Genomic DNA, 20,738 nt, shown 5'->3' on the forward strand with positions numbered 1-20,738 from the left:
TGGTTGAGAATCCGCCTGCCAATGCAGGGGACACGGGTTCGAGCCCTGGTCTGGGAAGATCCCACATGCCGCGGGGCAACTGGGCCCGTGAGCCACAATTACTGAGCCTGCGCGTCTGGAGCCTGTGCTCCGCAACAAGAGAGGCCGCGATAGTGAAAGGCCCGCGCATCGCGATGAAGAGTGGCCCCCGCTCGCCGCAACTAGAGAAAGCCCTCGCACAGAAACGAAGACCCAACACAGCCAATAAATAAATAAATAAAGTGAAATTCTTAAAAAAAAAACAAAAAAAACAAAAAAAAACATAAGTTATAGTTAATGAGTATAAAGACGTACAATAAAAAATTATATAGGACTTCCCTGGTGGCGCAGTGGTTAAGTATCCACCTGCCAGTTCAGGGGACACGGGTTCAATCCCTGGTCCGGGAAGATCCCACATGCCACGGAGCAACTAAGCCCATGCGCCACAACTACTGAGCCTGTGCGCCACAACCTCTGAAGCCCGCGTGCCTACTAGAGCCCATGCTCTGCAACAAGAGAAGCCACTGCAATGAGAAGCCCACACACCGGAACGAAGAGCAGCCCCCGCTCACCACAACTAGAGAAAGCCCGCACGCAGCAACAAAGACCCACTCAGCCAAAAATAAAATAAAATAAATAAATTTTTTAAAATTATATAAATGAAAAATGTCAATATTTAATTATGACTATTTTTAAAAATACATTTGAAAAAATTGTACAGTGACCACTCACGTACCCAGTATCCCGTTTCTACTGTTACTGTCTTGCTATATTTCTTTATCATGCATTTATTCATCTGCCTATCTATTCTGTCTACCCATTCATCTTATTTTTTGGTGCATTTCAAAGTAAGTTGCAGACATTAGTACAATTCACTCCTAAATAGTTCAGCACGCAAATCACTAACTAGAGTTCAATATAATTAGAGGAGACATTTTTAGGTAAAATTTATACAGTGAAATGCACATGTCTTACGTGTACCCTTGCGTGAACTTTGACATACACAGACCCTTGTGTTACTCAAACCCCGATGTACATAAGGAGCATCGCCATCACTCCAGAAAATTCCCTCAAGGCTCTGCCCAGCCGATGCCCCCCGAATCCGAAAGACACAAACACTGCTCTCATTATCTTCACCATAGATTGGTTTTCCCTGCTCTTGAGATTTAAAGCTGAAATGTTGAAATTTAATTTTTTGAAAATTTAATTTTCATTAAATATGTTTATAAAAATAAAACATTTGCAATTCGAGGATTCAGTGTCCATCTAGTTGCCAAGGTAAAAAATCAGTATCAGGCTGAGTGCATGCAATGTCTAAACCTACAAATGTACATGCTTATGAGGAACATGAATTCCTTGATAATGCAAAATGTACAAATATTGTGAATACTACAGGAATTTGTGAGGATCTCTGAAGCCACGAATTGCAGCATGAAGATGTAACAGTCTGCATTCTTAGACCTTTGAGTGCTGGCAGCTTTTAAGCCTCACCTCCCCTCTTCCCTTTGCCCCACATCTGGGCAAGCGGATGGGAACGCCTGGGTGCCCCCTCCAAGTCCCTGCCTGCAAGTGGGAACCCTCAACCTGGCCCACCCCCTAACCATGATCAAACCCCAATCTAGTCTTCTTTGCCTGCTTTCTCAAGCCATTTTCAGAGGGCTGCCCTGCTGTCCCCAGAAAAGCCTCCTTATGTAAGTAGTAAATCTTTTCATACCTTCTTGGTGTGTGTGTGGCATCATAAGTCCACATCACAAATTTTTTGTGGGGTCTATTCTGTCCCTGCAGCGTGATTGCTACAGAAGAGAAGCAAGAGTAGGGATGGTCCTCACTACTACCAACTGCCGCTTCCTTATGCTGGATCAGTTGCGTGCCAAGGATTTAACTAACTCATCTGTATTTCCTCTCACCTAAGCAGCACCTCCGCTGCTCCAATCCTCCTTGTACCTGGAAGCAGTACTTTTCCAACACCAGCTGGTCACAACAATAAACCTTCCTGGTATCTGGACCAATCGCTTTTTTTTTTAAAAGACAGAGCTGTGGGACTTCCCTGGTGGCGCAGTGGTTAAGAATCCGCCTACCAATGCAGGGGACACGGGTTCACATGCCGCAGGACGACTAAACCCGTGCGCCACAACTTACTGAGCCTGTGCTCTATAGTCCTCAAGCCACGACTACTGAGCCCGTGAGCCACAATGACTGAAGCCCGCGCACCTAGAGCCCATGCTGGGCAACAAGGAGAAGCCACCGCAATGAGAAGTCCCCGCACCGAAACGAAGAGTAGCCCCTGCTCTCCGCAACTAGAGAAAGCCCGTGTGCAGCAACGAAGACCCAATGCAGCCAAAAATAAATAGATTAATTTATTAAAAAAAAAAAAAAAAAAGACAGAGCTGTGTCAGCGCCAAGCCCAGATCCTGGGAGACACAGGTGCCCGTGCGCGTGACTATCAGGCCTTCCGAAGTCGCAGCCCAGGGCGGCACCCGCCAGGCGGTGGAGGGGATGAGGACTGTCCTAGGAACAGGAGGGTCCGGAACAGGTTCCTAAGTCTGCCTTAGAGTCTCAAGTTGACTCCCAAGTTCATTCAGATCCACGGAACCAGAACTCCCTCGGCAAAGGCCCGAAACCTGTGCCTTCCGCAAGCGTCCCAGGTGACCCAGCGCAAGTAACCGAAGGAGGCGGGCCCTGGGCGCGCACGCGCGGAGGGGCTGCAGGGGGCGGTGCCTGTGGAGCAAACCGGGAGGAGGAAAGGGGCCTGAAGGAGGCGGGGCCTGAGAACCTGTCCGAGGGCGGGGCGGGCCTGCAGAGACAAAGAGGGGGAGGAGCCAGGCGGGGGCCGCCCCGCCCACCGTGCGCGGGCTGGGGCGGCCCGGTTCGGGGTTTGGGCTTCGGCGGTGAGTCCGGCGCGGCGCTGCTCCGAGCCCGCTGAACCGCGGAGCCCGGGAGCTGTAGCCTCGCCCCAGGCAGGCCGGGCGGAGTGGTGGGTGGGCTTTTTCCGCTTGCCCGCGCGGCGCCCACCCAGCTCCCCTGCTTTATTATGGATTGACCCGCGCGCCCGGGTCCTCAAGTCAAAGCAGGGGCGTCCTCGGGAGGCCCCTGTCCCGGCCAGCCTTGTAGCTGACGCCGCTGAAGGGCCGGGGCTGGGTCCGGACCCCCCGGGCCCGCCGCCCTCCCCTGCCGGCTCTCCTCTCCGCAGCCCTCTGCCCTCGCCTCGGAGGGACCGGGAGCCGGCATGGCGGGCAGCTCCCCGGCCGCCGGGCCCCAGGTGAGCGCGCCTGCCCCCCGGACCTGGGCTCCTTGCCCCCCGGAAGATCTTTCCGCGGAGCCCGCCGCACCCGGGACCCTGAGTCCCAGGTCCTCTCCAGGACGAGGGGACTCACTGGGGCGTCCCTCGCCCCTCCCCTTTTTTCCCCCGGGGCCTCCCTGAGGCTGGGGAAGGGACACTCAGCAAGGAAGACGATAGGGAGCAGGTTGGGGGATGGAGGGTGGAGAGAAATAGGGCCAGCTGGACAGGTGGGGTTGAGGGTTGTCATTAGGGGTCCCCTGGCAGGCAGGGTACCTGGGACGGGGTCCAGGGGTCCCACACGCCTGCTAGTGAGCCATCTGCCTCCCCCACCTTGAATTCCCCCACCCCGTCCTGAGGTGGTGACCCCACGGGCAGCACCAGTGTTGTTTCAGGGCCTGCTGACCTTTGGGGACGTGGCTGTGCACTTCACCCAGGAAGAAGGGGCACGTCTGGACCCGGGGCAGAGGGCCCTGTATAGAGACGTGATGCTGGAGACATACAGGAACCTGGCCTCCCTGGGTGAGGGGTCTCAGCCCCACGCCTTCCCTCCCCCCCACCCCCAGCCCCCACTCAGAGCCCAGGTGGGATCCCAGAGGGGCCAGGCTGGCTGTGACCCCAGGACCAGAGCCAGGAGCTTCTGCTCCCAGGCCCAGGGGGCAGGTGGGCTTTCTGGACCGATCCCCGGGGCAGGGCCTTTCCCAGCACTTTGCTGCTGGGTGACGGGAGTGTCCACTTCTCTCACAGCTGTGGACCTCGGCTGAGCCCACGTCCCTGCCCTGCTCCCTGTGCCCCTGGACCTCCTGGGGAGACCCCCCGTTTCCAGGCCTGCATCCTGGGTCCAGCTAAACCCCAGTCCCAGGCTACCCCTGGGGCGGGAAGCCAAGGGTGCCGCAGCGCTTCAGTTCACCCGTTTCCTCTCGGGCAGGAGTTCCAGGATCCAAACCAGATCTGATCTCCCAGCTGGAGCAAGGAAAGGAGCCCTGGGGCTCGGACCTGCTGGGGGCCCAGGAAGGAGAGACCGCGGGAGACCCCAGCACAGGTGAATGAGGGATGCCGCGGGCCTCAGGTTGTTCAGTATATACGCTCAGTACACACAGCCAGCGTCGTGAACGGTCAGACAGAAGGACAGTCACATGGTCGTCCCCGTGGGATGAGCTATCAGTCAGAACCCTCAATTGCAAGGAACCGAAAACCCAACCCAACTGGCCAAAGTTGCGGGGAGGCTCTTGGCTCAAGTCCTGAAAGTTGGGGGTGGGGTTGGTTCTCTGCGCTGTGGGTCTCAGGCTCCAAATGATGCCGTTGGCACAGGGGTGAAAGCCAGAATATTTAACCTTGGTTGGGTCAGACATCCAGCCTCCAAGAACGGCTGCTGGCCACGTGTGGTAGTGGCCCGCTGGTGACCATCGCACCGTCAGGACATGTCTGTCCACCTGCCGTTAAACAGAAACTTCTGTTCTCTGTTTCTCACAGCAACGCTTCCGACACCAAATGTAGGGGGTTCCTCACACCAACCAGTCTCCACCTCTCTGCACATCGACTGGGTGTCCTACACTTTAGTTCTGACACTGACCACGCGGAGTTAGCACAGACCCTGTCCGTGAAGGGCTCAGTCCCACAAGACCGCCCCCACTTCAGGTGCCAATCACAAGGCCAGGCTGGCACCTGTGCTTCTGATCGACCAGCTGTAGATTGGAGGTTCCCACGACCCCATCCTTGGGCTTGAGTAGTACGCTAGAACAGCTCAGAACTCAAGAAAACACTGTACTTAACAGTTACTGGTGAGTTACCGGTTTATTATAAAGGACACAACTCAGGAACAGCCCAGTGGAAGAGAGGCACAGGGAAAGGTCTGGGGAAGGGGTGCAGAGCTCCCACACCCTCTCTAGGCGTGCTCACTCCCCAGCACCTCCACGTGGTCACCAGCCCAGAAGCTCTCCGAACCCCTTTGCGTAGGGTTGTTATGGAGGCTCCGCTGCATGCGTGCGATTGATCAAATCACTGGCCACTGGGGACTGAACTCAGTCACTAGCCCTTCTCCCCTCCTGGGAGGTCGGGGGGTAGGACAGAAAGTGTTTCAGGTTTTGCAGGCCACGCAGCCTCTGTCGCACAGCCAAAGGTTCTAGTAAGCGGAAGCAAAAATGCTGCATGTGGGTCCCGGGACAGATGGCCCTGGTTCCTTGTACACCTGCCGTTGGTTGAGTGCCTGTGCACCCCAGGGAGGGCCACAGCTGGTTCCTCAGCAGAACCTTGCCATGTTGCATCAGGCTGCTGCCTCTAGTGGTGCATATATGGGAGGACCAGTGTTTTTGGAGGCCCTGTACCTCCTGTTTTATCTCCTTTGCCACAAAATGGATCCCTTGATCTAAAGCTATGAGCTGTGGCTCCGACGTCCAGAAACCCGGGGTGGGCCCTAGAAGCAGGGTGCTGGCAAAGGTGCTTCAGGCAGACCTGTGTCTGGAGTAGGTATCAGTGTTGGTTGGGACCAGCCACTGTCTCCTCCAGGATGGAAGGTCCTGTGTGATTAACTTGCCCACAAGCACTGGTCAGTCTCCTGCAGGTTTCACATTGAGGATTCGGCCTTTGCTGCTGACAGGTCACCCGTTCAGTGGGGACAGCAGCTAGAGGGGCCTCCACAAGAGGGAACTATGTATGTCCCCTCCCTGCACTGGGGTTCCTCTTCCCATGGGCTCACCTGTTCAAGCTCCGGTGACCAAGGACAGAGGCTAGCTGATATCCACAGGACAGGCCGTCCTGTCCCCTGGTCCCTCAGTGCCTTCCCCACAATGGATCTGTACACCGTGCATCGCACGCCTCTCCCCAGGTGTGACCTTGCCCTGGGATTCACCTGCATCCTCACCTCGGAGCTGGTGAGCAGGCACCCTGCCCTGAGCTCTGCCCCTGGGAGATTGCCCCACCCCTGGCCAGGTTTGGAGCCCGCCCAGGCAGGTAGTGGGACCTGGACCACCTGGTTGTTGGGGTCCCAGGGAGGCCCCGGGGACAAGCTGAGACAGCTGCTGGTGTCAAAGAGATGAGTGACGTGAGGACCCGGGCCCTCACTCCGATGACTAATTGTGTCTTCCGGACCTGCCAGGCCTGTTTAGATGCATCTGCCTGTAACCTGTCTGCTGGTGGCCTCTCTGACCACATGGTCATTTTCTGTCCCTTGTCCAGTCTCTGCAGAGCCCAGCGGCACATCACACACCACTTTTGAAATGGCAAGTGTGTCCTTGCCTGGAATCTAAGGGCTCTGCGTGGCACAGCTGGCCAGGGACTCCACGCAGGGCCCCGTGGCTCCCGTCCCCGCGCAGCCGGGACCTGAGGCAGAGCCCTGGCTTTTTTCCAGGCCCTGCTCGACACTGGCAGCCTCTGGGTCACTCAGCGACAGGTAGGGGCAGTCTCCCCCGTGTGGCGTGTGCTGCTCTCCCGGAGGGAGGAGGGCGAGGTCACCTGGGCCTCTCGCCATAGACTCGACGTGGCCCTGGCCCTTTGTAGGTTCTGCCCCACCCTCTGCCGTGCAGGCATCGTTCTAGGGTATCCGGAGCACGTAACACTTCAGTGCGTTCACTGCATCCAGTTGGCATGAGGTCATCAACACAGTGACCGCCGGCCCGCTGTGCATGAAGACATTTGCCAAATTGAGAGCCCCTTCCCGCGTGCGGGGCTGCTGCCCTGGCCACCACAGGCACCGCGTCTGGCCCAGCAGCTGAAGCCAAGCCTACACTTGGGCAAGCTCCCGGTGGTTCCCAGCAGCAGGCGTGAGCCGTCGGGTGGTTCATGGGCCACACGGGTGGACCAAATGGGGCTGTGGTGGAGCCTCCGTCCCTGCATCCCTCCGCTCTGAGGTGGCCATGTGCGCACAGCCCAGCTGCTGGTTGAGGACCTTGGCCGGGGCTGGGGGCAGTTTCTGGGGCTTCCACTTGGCCCTTCCCAATGTAATGGCTCTTACTCCTCAGGTCAGGAGACTATGAGAGGGTTCTCCCCGCTGCTAAGTGCGTCCATCCCGATGAGGCCCTGCAAGTGGGTCCGTGACTTGGTTCCCCACCCCTTTTGTCACCCAGCTTCCATATGCCCAACTCTCATGGCATTTTGGGGCCCTGTTTTCAGTGTCGGCTCAAATCCTGCATCCAGCAGCCTTCCGGGTGTGGGCATCCCTCTTTTCCCAGCGTTCAGCTCTTTGGGGAGGAGAGTATCTATTGTGCTAACTTGCAGGAGGTTTGTCTCAAGGGCACCCAGCCTCCCCTTCGTCAGCGGGCCCCAGGTCTGAGCACTGCCCAGATCTGGGTGAGGGATTGGGCTCTCCAGCATGGCGGCTGATCTTAGCCTTCCCCTCCCCACCTCTTGGCCTTTTCTGGTTCTACAAGTCAAGCAGCAGCCCGGCCAGCTGCTCACTGTCTGGCACACCGTGATCGATTACCCATCGCCGAGTATCCCCCACCCCGGGCCCTGGGGTGCTGCTCCTCCCCTCTCCGGGCCTTAATCTCCACCAAGGCGACGGGCCAGCCTGTGTCTTCAGAGGCCTCGGTGTTTGGCCTTACGGCTAAGCGTGTGCCCCGCAGTCAGCACAGCCACCGCGGGGACCTGAGGCTCCACGACGGCTACGGGGGCCTCTGGCTCTTGGCCTCCCCTGGGGGTGGCTGCCCTGAGCCTGCCATTCTCCTCAGTGCCGTCCAGGACATTTACAAAGGACAGGCGACCCCATGGGCCTCCCGAAGACCACTGCCCCACATGGCTAGAGGGCAAGAACGACCACGTAGCGCTGCGCTCCCCTCCTGCGGCCCTGTCTCCAGCTCCCGCCGCGAAGGCCCTGGCCTCTTGATGCTGCGCCGGCTTTCTCAGCCCAGCCCTGCACTAGAGGCGTGTGGGCCTCCGAGCAGCGGGGCCTGGTCGCAGTGCCCCCCCCCCCAGTACCAGTCACTGTAGTTTGGGTCGCCCTGAGCACAGAGCCTGAGAGTTTGGGGTATAGGTGGTGTATTTGGAAGGCAGCAATTTTGGAAGCAGGCGAGAGGGAGCAGGAAGAGAGACAGGAGAGCGAAGTCAGTATAGAGTCGCCACTGCAAGTGTGTGGAGCTCGATAGCTCCAGGACCGTGACCGCTGAGAGGCTGCAGGAGGCGTCTGGGATTGTCCATCAGAGTGAGGGAGATGGGACACTTGTCCTCTGTTCCCACCCCCGGGGCGGTACCTGTCACGCAGCGTGGGCTGGCAGCACAGAGCTCTGGAGAAGGACTGAGGTGCGCCTGTGCCCCAGAGGGTGCTGGCAGCCAGAGCTCTGCAGAGCTGTCTGCTGCAGCGAGGCCGACATCCGAGAGAGGCAGGGGGCCTGGCGTAGTGTGCTGGCAGCATCAGCTACAAGCTTCCACTAAAAAAAGGTGGGGAGGAAACGGGACATAGGAGGGGAAGGTCCGTGGAGGAGGTGAGCACATGAGCACAGCCAGTGAACCTGGGGTCACCTGTGAGACACCCCACGGAGAGGGCCGGCGCGTGGAGCCTGTGCTCCCGGGCACGGAGGGGGGGCCCCAGGTGGACCTTCTCAAACAGAGTAACACATAGGCCCTTTCTCTTCGTTTCAGATTCCAGCTGGGGCTCTTTGCGTAAGCAGGTGACTGCGAGGGCGAAAATGACTCAAGCCTCAGAGCCTCCAGAAGCATCTGGAAGCTTCTCAGGGGTTGGGCCTCCAACACTGGTCTGCAGAGAAGCCGCCGGGCACGAGGGCAGGCTAGGGAGCCTTGAGAATTTCCTTTTCCAGGAGAGACAACCACACAGAACCTACTGGACCATCTCCAAAGCAGAAGGTGCCCAGAAAGGAGGTAAGTGGGGACCCGAACTTTTCCACAGCCCGCGCCCCAGGACCCGTGAGAGAAACACGAAACGGCAGCGAGCCCACACGTGCGAAACATGCGCCAAGAGCTTCCGGTACCTCTCGCGCCTGGTGAGACACCGGGCCACGCACAGCGGCGAGAAGCCGCACGCGTGCGGGGAGTGCGGCCGCGCGTTCAGCCAGCGCTCGCACCTGGCGCAGCACCGCAGCGCGCACGCGGGCCAGAAGCCACACACCTGCGGACAGTGCGGCCGCGCGTTCACGCGGCTCTCCACGCTGCACCGCCACCAGCGCGTCCACAGCGGCGAGAAGCCCTTCGGGTGCCAGTGGTGCGGGAAGCCCTTCAGTTACAGCACCCTCCTCGCCCAGCACCAGCGGATCCACACCCGAGAGAGGCCGTTCCGGTGCGCGAGGTGCGGGAAGAGCTTCATCTGGAAGTCCAGCTTTCGGAACCACCAGAAATCACACCTGTGCAGCGAGGCAGCGTGGACCTCTGTAAGCTAAGCTCTGGAAGCAGCCGCTGGAGGGGAGAGCTTGGGACTCGCTGCTACTCCAAGGAGCGCCTCGGAAGGATGTCCCCGGGCACATGGAGCAAGCAGTGCCAGAGCGAGACCAGCACGAGGGACCGGATTGTTTCTCCACCCGCGGTCAACTTGTGCATTTCGGGTCCTTCCCACGACCGGGGGCTGGCCCAGGCCTGCCTGCACTGGCGGGCACCACCCGGTAGCCTGCTGGATTCCGCGTGGCTGTGGTACTTCTTGAACAAACTGATGGTTTGAAAGTCACTATTTTCAAGTGCATCCAGATTTTATTTTTAAAACTTAAAACGTAGGTCTTTGTCTCTATTTGCATCATAGGTGGGTTCTAAACGCCTTTGAAATCCAGATGGGCTACAGAGCTTTTGGATAATCTTTCATCACACAGCAGCCCTGAGCACCTGGCGAAGGGCATGGGTAGGTCACATAACTCTAGTCATCATTTGGTTCTGGCTTGTTGTTTTCGGATGCTGATTTGTTGCAGGAGGATGTGATCCACCTAGGGCAGCTCAGCCCTTGCGCTGTTGGCACTGTAGCTTTCCTCACTCAGCTTCACTTTCCTGTATGCTCACTCTTGGCTTGTGTCAGGCCATATGAAACACTGAGTGTGCATGTCATTTGAACTGTTCTTTTTTTCCAGCCAGTTCTTCCATACAGAATAGGTTTGCATAGTATGAATGTTTTCTATACAATAATAACATTAAAAACTATTAAAACACATGGTGGAAATATGAGACGACAGGTATAAAAGAAGCCACTGGTCATGAAACACAGAAGATCCATAGGACAGTTATTTTGCTGCCCAAGCATCAGGGGGCGGGGGGAGGCTGTGCCTTTGTGTCCTGTGACCACCCACTGAATTCTTGTCATTCCCGGATACATCATACCACCACTTACAGGCTGAGCGGCACCACGTCTAATGAAACTCCAGCCATTTTTCTACAGACATATTCAATAACTTAATTACAGAAGCAATACATGATCATTTGAGGAACTATACAAATATATAGATATAAAATAAAGTAAAATACGGGACTTCCCTGGCGGTCCAGTGGTTAAGACTCCGTGCTTCCACTGTAGAGGAATCTCCAATCCCTGGTTGGGGAACCAAGATCCCACATGCCATGCAGTGTGGCCTAAATTAATTAATTAATTAATTAATTAAATTAAGTAAAATATAACAGGAAGTTTTATTTTGACTCATATTGGTGCTGTAGGAACCCAGTAAACTGACAATGAAAAGGGGGGATTTGGGTGTTGCCCACAGTGTTTCACCCAAACTATGTAGATTCAAAGCTGTAACAGAAGAAAACTTTCCTGAACTAAAGGAATATCTGATTTCAATACTGAAAGACCTGATTGTGCACTAAGAAAAAAATAGAGAACACAAAGTCTAATGAAATTACTGAACCACAAAGATAATATACTATACAAACATCCAGGAAAAAGAAGTAGATCACCAACAGAGGAAAAAAATCAGTTTGCCCCAGACTTTAATTAACAAAGACTGTAGCTCTTTCCATATTTATTTCCTTAATGTGTTGTAGTCATATTTTATTTAATTAATTAATTAATTTATTTATTTTGGCCGCGTGTGGGGCATGCAGGATCTTAGTTCCTGGTGCCCCCTGTAGTGGAAACTTTGAGTCTTAACCACCGGACCACCAGAGAAGTCCTACAGTCATATTTTAAAGCTTATTTCCTTTCTCTTCCCTTTACCTCTTTCCTACTATTGTGTGATAGCAATAGTTAAATTCAAATTAAGTTCATAAGATGCAAAAAATATGATGGAATCTTGCCAGAAATAAAGGAGATGACATGGCTCCAAAACACTAGGTGAAACAGGATGCAATTAATGAACCAGACACTGGATTATCTTCCTTTGGGGAGAGGGAGGGAGTAGTTTCAGAGCTATGTAATAATTGCATTATGTTGGAATGGTTTGAGAGGAAGTTTTGAAATTGCTTTTTGAGAAAATGTGCTTATGTGGATATCAGGTTTTCAAGGGGTGGACTGTAATGAACATCTCTTGTTTCAGCCCATGCCACATCCATCCCCTCCTCCTTTCTTTTTGTAAGAGCACCTCACCTTTGGTTTGCAACACTTCCTAGAATCTGTTGTAGGAGGTCACAGTGGTGGTCTCAGTCTGGGTGCACCCCCTCCCGTGGCCACTGGTCAACCCGGGAGGAAGCTAAGGCAATCAGACCCTCCCCTCCAGTCCATCACTGAAGGAGAAGGTGTGTATATATCTCATGTCATCTGTGAATAGTGATAGATTTACTTCTTTCCAATTTGAATGCCTTTTCTTTTTCTTGCCCAGTTACTCTGGCTAGAAATTCCAGTACAATGTTGAACAGAAGTGGCAAAAATGGATATTCTTGTCTAATTTCTTACCTTAGGGGGAAAGCTTTCAGTCTTTCATTCATTGAGTATGATGTTAGCTGTGGGTTTTTCATAAATGCCCTTTATTAAGTTCAGGAAGTTCTCTTCTATTCCTAGTTTGTTGAGTGTTCTTATCATGAAAGGGTGTTAGATTTTGTCAAATGCTTTATCTGCATCAGCTGCGATGATCATGTATTTTTTTCTTTGTCCTTTTTTTTTTAAACAATTACAAGGCGTTGTTTTATTTTATTTTTTTATTATTATTTATTTTAAAATTTTTTGGCTGCGTTGGGTCTTCGTTGCTGCATGCGGGCTTTTCTCTGGTTGCGGCGAGCGGGGGCTACTCTTCGTTGTGGTGCGTGGGCTTCTCATTGCGGTGGCTTCTCCTGTTGCAGAGCAAGGGCTCTAGGCACACGGGCTTCAGTAGTTGTGGCACGCGGGCTCAGTAGTTGTGGCTCACGGGATTAGTTGCTCCGTGACATGTGGGATCTTCCCGGACCAGGGCTCGAACCCGTGTCCCCTGCATTGGCAGGCGGATTCTTCACCACTGCGCCACCAGGGAAGCCCTCTTTGTCCTTTTAATGTGGTATATATTACGTTTATTTTTTAATTTGAATATGGCACCATCCCTTGCATTGCAGAAATAAATCCCACTTAGTCATGGTGTATAATCCTTGTACTATGCTGCTGGATTCAGTTTACAATTGTTTTTATTCCAGCTCTTTACCTCCCTTGGTGAAAACTCCACTCACCGTACTTACAGTGACCTAGTTAGAAACCCAGGCATATAGATATAGATATAGATATAGATATAGATATAGATTTATCTCAAGGAATTGATTTACGTGACTGTGGGGCTGGCAGGTCTGAAGTCTGTAGGACAGGCTGGCAGGCTAGTGCTCACAGGCAGCTCATGCTCCAGTCAGTCTTGAGGCAGAATTTCCTCTCCTTCAGTGAAACCTCAGTTTTGCCCTTAAGGCTTTTCAGCTGAATGGATGACACCCTCATGAAGGAGAAAGTCTCGTTTTCTTAAAGTCACCTGATTGAAGATGTTACCATCTACAAAATCTCTTCACTGGCAACACCTAGATTTGTGTTTGATTGAATCACTGGGTGCTACAGCCTGGCCAAGTTGACACCTAACACCAACCATCACACCAGGAGTCATTCCTAACTTCCTCCCCATAACTTGCATAGCCAGTGAAGCATGAGTCCCGTTAATTCTACCATCTCGATGTTGCTTAAGTCAGTAAACTTCTTTTGAGTTCTCATTACCTGAACTACAGCAGTGGCCCCTAAGTGGTCTCCTGCTTTTAATAATCTCCTGAAACGTGTTTGTCTTTTTAATGTATTTATTAAAGTATATTTTATATACTGCCCCCTCAGTGTCCCGAATATAGTAACAGAGTTGCAGTTGTTTCTCACAAATGCACAGTGTTTGCCCTAGGAAAGCACTGAGGAGTTGCAGCTCCTCCATTTTTCGAATGGTGTTTGGTTCCTGCCGCCTCTCCTCGGTGCACAGATTGCGGGCTTTCGGAGACGCGCCGCCCCTCCTCCTCTCCCACGCCCCCACGCTCCCCAGCAGGGGCCTGCGCCCAGCGCCAGGCTGGGTTAAGGGCGGGTCGGGGTCTGCCCAGGGGAGGCGGAGCCGGAAAGAACTACATTTCCCAGGCTGCTGCGCGGTGCCGGACTCCACTTCCCAGCAACGCCCGGGGCGCCCCTCCAGGACTCCATTTCCCAGAGTTCCGCGGGAGGGCCCGACCTGGTCCCGCTCCCTCCACCTAGCCCCAGTGCGTGGCAGGACTCAGCCGGCGCATGAAGCCGCTCCCCGGGCAGGTTGGGTAAGGCGCAGGTGAGACAGCGCGAGGCACGAGGGGACCCTGGTGGGGGGCGTGGTGTGGCGAGCCGGGGCCTGGGCCTTGGGTGCCCAGCCAGAGGGACCTGAGGGGTGCCAGGAACTGGGGACGTAGGAGGGGCCTGGAAGCGTGGGAGGGGGCCTAGCTGCAAGACGCGGTGGGTTCGGAGGTGGGGCCAGGAAGGGGACCCGGGGGCGTGGGAAGCGCCTGGGGGACGCGGAGGGGCCCGGCCGTGGTGGAGTCTACCCCAAGGCCTGCTGCCGCGCTGCGCGCGCTGTCGAGAGCAGCGGGATTTCTGGGCAGCGTCCCCTCCGGTCGGGGCTGCCCGTGGGGCCCTGCAGCGGGGTCAGGGCCGTCCTGTAGCGGCCCGAGCAGATTTCCAGCCCCCAGGAAGGGTCCTCAGAGGTGGTGGCGCCCCGAGGCCTGTCCATTTCTTAGCCAGAAGCGCAACCTGCCCAGAAGGAACCAGGCTCTCGAAGGCTAGCTGGGAACAGCTGGCCGCTGGTGGGCACCGGGCTGCATACACAGGCGCCGCCCCTTCCCCCTCTGTAGCATATGGACTTTGGCTGGGAGCAGCCCAAACGACCTGGGCCAGGAGCCCCCAGCCCCAAGGTTGGCTGCCTCCCCTCTTGTCAGCCAGAGGGGAGCCGAATGTTCCTTTTCTTGGCCCAGTGGGGGTCAGGGTTGGGCCTGCAGGGCAGAGCCTGGCTCTCCCAGCTGGGTGGTAGCCCTAGGGCCCCTGTGCAACTCTAGACAGAGGGCTCCCTGGGGAACAGGGCTGAGAGGAGGGGTTGACTCCGGCTAGATGGGTGTGTCTGGTCCCCAGTGGGCAGTCTCCCTGCCCTGTTGACCTTATACTGTGCCAGTTGCCCCAGGCCAGCCCTTGGAAGTCACAGTGGGGCCCAGTGCTAAGGGCAGTGACCCTAGGCTGAGGCATCTCAGGGGAGTGGGGTTCTGTTTCGTGGGAGCGGGATGGCCTCAGACTCACACCATTTGGCCCTGCAGGTGCAGCCGACATGGGTGAGCCCCAGGGGTCCATGCGGATCCTAGTGACTGGGGGCTCTGGGCTGGTGGGCAGAGCCATCCAGAAGGTGGTAGCAGATGGGGCCAGGCTGCCCGGAGAGGACTGGGTGTTTGTTTCTTCCAAGGATGCTGATCTTACGTGAGTGGGCTCATCCCTGGAGCAACCCCACCATGCCCTCTCCAGACTGAGAGCTCTGGGCCAGGCCTGTTCCTGGGTCTGGTAGCCTCATGTGTGGGCCGTCCCTGCCAGGTGGCTGGCCTGGCCTGGGTGTGTGCAGTTTTGCTCCTGGGCAAACTTCCTCCCATCTCTTCCTGTAAGCCCACACACTCATACCAGCCAAGGCCTGACCCGGCACGCTTTCCCTTTTGGCAGCCCCTCCCACCTTCGGCCCTGCCTGGCTCCTGCCCCCAGTGCTTTGAGCCAGGGTGCTAGTTCCCTCGGGCCTCCAAGCAGGCCCTGATGGCCCGGCTCCCCCTCAGGGACGCTGCACAGACCCGAGCGCTGTTTGAAAAAGTCCGGCCCACACGTGTCATCCATCTTGCTGCAATGGTGGGGGGCCTGTTCCGGAATATCAAATACAATTTGGACTTCTGGGTAAGTGAGGGGGCCCCAGTGAGCACTGGGCGCCAGGACCCCGGATTCTGGGAACTTCCTGGCCAACTTCCCAAGCTCACGTTCCGGCCCCAGGAAGTCCCTGAGGGGCCCCCAGTGACCCACACTTGATTTGTAGGTAGAGGGGCACACAGGTGGACCTGGGGGCATTTGGCCCAATAGGAAAAGCCTCAGAGCTAACCTGGGGGTTGGAGGAGCTGAGACAAGCCAGTGCTTGCCGTGTGACCCCCGGCTGGTTCCTGCCCCCTGGGCCTTCAGACCCTCCTGGTCCCAGGAGGTCCAGCTGCACTGAGCCAGGCCCACGGTGCACTCAGGGGTGCAGAGGTGTGTGAGCTGGGCTCTGGGTCTGCAGCATGTGCCTTGAGGGGTTGCACGTGTGGGGTAGGGGCAGGAGGAGAGCTGGGCCTCTGAGGGCTGGCCCCATCATCTCTAAAATTGGCCTTGGCCTGGTTTGGCCCTGCATCGGGCCTGGGATGGCAGAAGCTCAGACCACATTTTCCCTGGGGGCCCCTGTCTCAGTGACAGCCTTCCCAGCAGGCTGCCTGGCCACCACCTCTCCCCAGACCACCCAAATGCCCTGGCCAGCTCAAGTCCCCGGAAGGGGCCGGAGGAGGGGTGTGGCCAGCCAAGGCTTCACTGCTGCTGAGCAGTAGAGCAGGGTGAGCTCCTGGGGGTGCGGGAGTGGAGGGGCCGCTTCTTCCTGCCCCGCCGCGGGGCCAGGTTGGGCCCCCTGGGCTCCTGGCTCGTACTTCACCTGCCTAGCCCTCAGCAGCCCCTGTGGGCAGGCTCGGCCCTGAGCTTAGGGGTGTAGCCCCCTCCTCAGGGCCCTCCCCCAGCCTCCGGGGAGGCAGGCCTGGACCCTCCTACAGCCCTGGGGGTGGGACTAACAGGCTGGGAGGGGGCCGTGGTTTCTGGACAGTGGGTCCTGGGAGCAGGTAGAACAGCTGGCGCAGGTACTGCCTGCAAGGGTGTGTCCGAACTTCTGTCCCTGGAAGGGCAGGTAAGGGCTGGGATCCTGCCTGGGGCCTGAACCCGCCCTGCCCCTGCCCCTCCCTCCTCAGAGGAAAAACATACACATCAACGACAACGTGCTGCACTCGGCCTTCGAGGTGGGGGCGCGAAAGGTGGTCTCCTGCTTGTCTACCTGCATCTTCCCCGACAAGACCAGCTACCCTATCGATGAGACCATGGTGAGGGGCGGGGCCGGGGCGGGGCCTGGCCTGGGGGCAGGGCTGAGAAGCAGCGGCTCCTCTGCTCCCCCAGATTCACAACGGACCCCCGCACAGCAGCAATTTTGGCTACTCTTACGCCAAGAGGATGATCGACGTGCAGAACAGGTCCTCTTCCCGCGTGTGCCAGGCTGAAGCCAGCCAAGAACGGGGAAGGGGGCCCCAGATGCCCTGTGGTGGGTGGGCCCAGGGGGCAGCCCTGGCAGGGCTCCCAGATCTCGGCTCCCCTCCTCGCTAGCCTTGGCCGGGCTGGGGGCTCGCCCGTGATCCGAGGATGAGGGCCAGAGGAGATGCTGTGCCCCCGCAGGGCCTACTTCCAGCAGCACGGCTGCACCTTCACCGCTGTCATCCCCACCAACGTCTTTGGGCCCCATGACAACTTCAGCATCGAGGACGGCCATGTGCTGCCTGGCCTCATCCACAAGGTGCACCTGGCCAAGAGTGAGTGACCGCCACCCATTGCCCAGCTGGTTGCCTGCCTGATGGGGCCCCTGGAGCACAGCGGGGAGGAGGGGCGGTGCTGGCACATCCCCTCTGACACCTGCCCTCCCCAACCCGCAGGTCGCGGCTCAGCCTTGACAGTGTGGGGCACAGGGAGGCCTCGGAGGCAGTTCATCTACTCACTGGTTGGTGCCGCGAGGGGCACAGCTGTTCCCCAGAACGTCTCCTGGAGCTGCCGTGCTGGCTGTGGGGAGGCATGAGGGAGCCTAGGAAGGGCCGGGTGTCCAGGCTGAGCCCCCAGGGGAGCAGTCACTGGTCCTCGCTGGGTCCGTGTAGGTTCCTGTTCCCAGGGAAGTTGCTGGGTACAGCTCTGAGCTCATCAGGAGAAAGGACTTGGGGCGGAGCTGGCCAAGCACTGCCCAGAGGGGGGTAACCTGGGCCCCAGCCAAACCTGGGCTGCACCCTGCCGAGCAGGAGCACTTGGGAGAGGTGACCTGGGCCCATTTGGCCGTAATTTGTGGCCTTTGACCCTGGCTGTCTGACCTCCAGGACCTGGCCCGGCTCTTTATCTGGGTCCTGCGGGAGTACGATGAGGTGGAGCCCATCATCCTGTCAGGTGGGTGCCCTGCAGCCCCACCCCCATTGCATGGGGCAGGACACCCGTCTGTCCTGAGAGCCGCTGAGCAGGACAGCGGGAACATCCGTGGGGCTGGGCGGCAGCGGGTCCAGGCAGAGGAGGCCTGACCTGGCCGTTGGCCCCTCGGTCCCCACAGTGGGCGAGGAGGATGAGCTGTCCATCCAGGAGGTGGCCGAGGCCGTGGTGGAGGCCATGGACTTCCATGGGGAGGTCACCGTATCCTTTGGTTCTAGGCAGGACACCGTGGGCCTCCCTGCAGGAGGCTGTGGGTCTGACGCACCCATGGCACTCACCCTGGCAGCCGGGGGTGAGGGGGTCTGCTGCTCTCTCCTGGAGGCTCCCCCTGGGAAGGCTAGACAAGGTTCAAGGGCAGGCTGGTGGGGGGTGGGCTGCCCCTTCTGCTGTGTCCTTGACCAGGTGCCTAGTTTGATACAACCAAGTCGGACGGGCAGTTTAAGAAGACGGCCAGTAATGGCAAGCTGCGGGCCTACCTGCCCGACTTCCGGTTCACGCCCTTCAAGCAGGGTGAGCCCTCCCACCCCATCCCTCAGGACCGCCCGGCCCCTCCCCGGGCCTCAGCTTCCCTGCTGCCCGTTGGGGGTGGACGCCCTGCAGCTTTGGCCTCCACACCCTCACCGCGGAGGCAGGACACGGGGGTGACTGCCCTACGTCCCTGGGCCTCACCCGCCCGCCTCTGCAGCCGTGCAGGAGACCTGTGCCTGGTTCACTGACAACTACGAGCAGGCCCGGAAGTGAAGTGCGCCGCGGGAGCGGGTGCCGCCTTCTCCCCGGCGCTCAGCCAGCAGAGCCCAGCGGCGGCCACTCAGAACCTGCCGGGGCTGAGGGCGCTGCCCTCGTGGCGGCGGGCCCCTGCTCCACGCCCTCTGCCGGGGCAGGCCTGGCTAACTGTCCGGTGAGGCCCACCGTTCACACCGTCCTCAGGGAAGCCGAGGCCTGGCCAGGCCCGGCACCCTGCTGCCCAACGCCAGCCGCAGAGCATGTACGCTTCTGATCCCTGGGAGCCAATAAAGTGCATTTCCACAGGCCTGGCCCCGGCAGCTCTGTATCAGCCCCCCATCTCCCCCGCCCCCAGCACTGCCTCCTGAGCCTGGCCCGCCCCCAGGAGCTGCTGGGCCACGGTGGCCAACTGTCCCTGCGGTGGAAGGTAGCAGTGGCCTGAGACACGGAGAGGTGGGTGTGTGGGCAGGTGGCAGGAGAGGCTGGACCGTCAGCCGGTGGGGACAGAGGGCAGGCGCCTGCGGCAGTCCCCACGGGCTGCGGCCGTAGCCGAGCCTCTCCACGCACAGCCAGGTGCAGGCCTGGGTAACCTGCACTCCCCGGGCTTACCCCCACTCACCCCCAGGACTTTGGGGAAAGAGGCTGGGTCTGGATTTGGGCAGGCTGAGCGGGCACGCAGATGGATCTGAGGAGAGCAGTGGCGACTGGCCAGTTCAGACCTGGCCCCTCATCTCCCTAGCCCTCAGGTGGCAGCTTGGGTGCTGGGGCCTGGCCTGCCCTTCTCCCATGGGCAGCAACAGGTGTCATGCAAGAGTGGGCCTGGCAGGCATGGAGGTGAGCGGCACAGGCCTCCCATCCTCAGCAGGAAAGTCTGGACCGGTTGACCAACCGGCCCCTGCCTAGCCAGTCAGTGCTGGATGTGCTTCCCCCAGGACCCAGGCACCTTCCCTGGCTCCGGGGCCCACCGCTTCTCGGGTCCCCTCTCCCCTGGGGTACCCTTTGCTATCTTCACACCAGTGACTCCCAGCTTTCTTCTGGCCCCAGGTGCGCCTGCCACGTTCCTTACTTCCTTTGTTCATTCAGGCGCCATGGGCTGTCTTCCCTGTGCCAGGCACACAAGTCCCGACCTCTGTCCCTGTGTCCAGCTGATCCCTCACTGCATTTGTTACCACCACCCCCGCCCACGGGCCTCTCCAGGGGCCAGTCCTGCCCCTCTCACGTCAGTGCCTCCCCACCTTTTAGGTCTCTGCTGACGGGGTTCTTCCTCTCTGAGGCCCACCCCGCCTGCTTGCTCCTCTGGAAACGCCTCCCCTCCCCCACCCCCCAGGGCTTGGAGCTCCAGGACCGGGTCTGCCCTTCATGCTGTATCCGCTGGGTGCCAGACCTTTGTGAATGTGAAGGGTCTGCCCCTGTGGGCGTTCAGGGAGAGGGGGAGCTGGTGGTCCCTGAGTTGGAGCTTGGATCAGCCAAGTGAGAACGGGGGGAAGGAGGCCCAGGGCAGGGCAGAGAGGCCTGGACATGCCTGGCCGGACACAAATAGTGGTTGTGTGTCCTGACTTGTCCCTTGGGTTATGGGGTGTGTGTGTTTATCGTAGAGGGGCTGTCTCTCCAGCCAGAATGCAGGTCTGCAGGGTAGGGGTTTCTGCATTCCACTGCTGTGTGGCCTTCGTTCCCAGCCCAGAGCAGGGCCCCCACGCTGAAGGGGCAGCGTTGAAGGAATGAAGGGATCTCATTGTTGAAGAGCTTAAAACGTGTCAAAGTAGAGTTTAAAGAAAATAAAACATCTTTAAAATTCAGTCTTAAAAACTGCAATCTTAGTTCTTCAACCTTATTTTTCCCATGTCAATCAAAAATTACAAGCACACCCCACACCCACACCCACCCTCCCCCTCTCAGTCTCTAAGGTGGTCCCTGGCCCTGGCCAAGCACTCCGTCTCCCACAGGACCAGCAAGAGGGGCCAGGTCTCTGCTGGGGACCTAGGCCTCATGAAGGTCTCCCCTGCAGCTCCCTGAGAGGCCCTCAGAAACCAGAATCCAGGCTGGCCTGAGGACCTCCTTTAACAGAAAAGCAGACCCCTGCTCCCACATTTCACTGGCTGTGCCAATTTTATGCTGTCACCCGGACCCACTGTGGCTTGGGGAAGAGCTGACCACAAGCTCTGACCAGGC

General features: G+C 57.8%; 2 protein-coding genes across 6 annotated transcripts; both read left to right on the forward strand.

The window, feature by feature from the left end:
* The first annotated feature begins 2,870 nt into the window (after positions 1–2,870).
* Positions 2,871–10,273, forward strand: GLI4 (GLI family zinc finger 4). 5 transcript variants are annotated; one of them, XM_036829826.1, is made up of 4 exons: positions 2,871–3,277; positions 3,655–3,817; positions 4,224–4,337; positions 8,867–10,273. In XM_036829826.1, exons 1-4 carry the CDS (start codon positions 3,245–3,247, stop codon positions 9,616–9,618), a joined length of 1,062 nt encoding a protein of 353 aa, XP_036685721.1. In that variant the 5' UTR covers positions 2,871–3,244; the 3' UTR covers positions 9,619–10,273. The 5 variants fall into 5 exon arrangements, with proteins under 5 accessions (XP_036685721.1, XP_036685722.1, XP_036685725.1 ...); XM_036829827.1 differs by having other exon boundaries at positions 4,227–4,337; XM_036829830.1 differs by having other exon boundaries at positions 3,674–3,817.
* Positions 10,274–13,721: 3,448 nt separating this feature from the next.
* Positions 13,722–18,876, forward strand: GFUS (GDP-L-fucose synthase). The gene is made up of 11 exons (XM_036830976.1): positions 13,722–13,884; positions 14,894–15,050; positions 15,392–15,506; positions 16,586–16,714; positions 16,788–16,861; positions 17,061–17,194; positions 17,315–17,379; positions 17,744–17,810; positions 17,968–18,047; positions 18,257–18,356; positions 18,532–18,876. Exons 2-11 carry the CDS (start codon positions 14,905–14,907, stop codon positions 18,585–18,587), a joined length of 966 nt encoding a protein of 321 aa, XP_036686871.1. The 5' UTR covers positions 13,722–13,884; positions 14,894–14,904; the 3' UTR covers positions 18,588–18,876.
* The last annotated feature ends 1,862 nt before the right edge of the window (positions 18,877–20,738 follow it).

Source organism: Balaenoptera musculus, chromosome 17 (assembly GCF_009873245.2).
Source record: "Balaenoptera musculus isolate JJ_BM4_2016_0621 chromosome 17, mBalMus1.pri.v3, whole genome shotgun sequence".
Classification (NCBI taxonomy): Eukaryota; Metazoa; Chordata; class Mammalia; order Artiodactyla; family Balaenopteridae; genus Balaenoptera; species Balaenoptera musculus.

Excerpts from the sequence above, each read along its gene's own strand:
- GLI4 (XM_036829826.1), top strand. The coding sequence starts at position 3,245 with ATGGCGGGCAGCTCCCCGGCCGCCGGGCCCCAG. Across the intron at positions 3,278-3,654 it reads CCCCGGCCGCCGGGCCCCAG|GTGGTGACCCCACGGGCAGC; the intron begins GTGAGCGCGCCT and ends CCCCGTCCTGAG. Across the intron at positions 4,338-8,866 it reads CGCGGGAGACCCCAGCACAG|ATTCCAGCTGGGGCTCTTTG; the intron begins GTGAATGAGGGA and ends TCTTCGTTTCAG.
- GFUS (XM_036830976.1), top strand. The coding sequence starts at position 14,905 with ATGGGTGAGCCCCAGGGGTCCATGCGGATCCTAGTGACTGGGGGCTCT. Across the intron at positions 15,507-16,585 it reads AATACAATTTGGACTTCTGG|AGGAAAAACATACACATCAA; the intron begins GTAAGTGAGGGG and ends CTCCCTCCTCAG. Across the intron at positions 16,715-16,787 it reads ACCCTATCGATGAGACCATG|ATTCACAACGGACCCCCGCA; the intron begins GTGAGGGGCGGG and ends CTGCTCCCCCAG.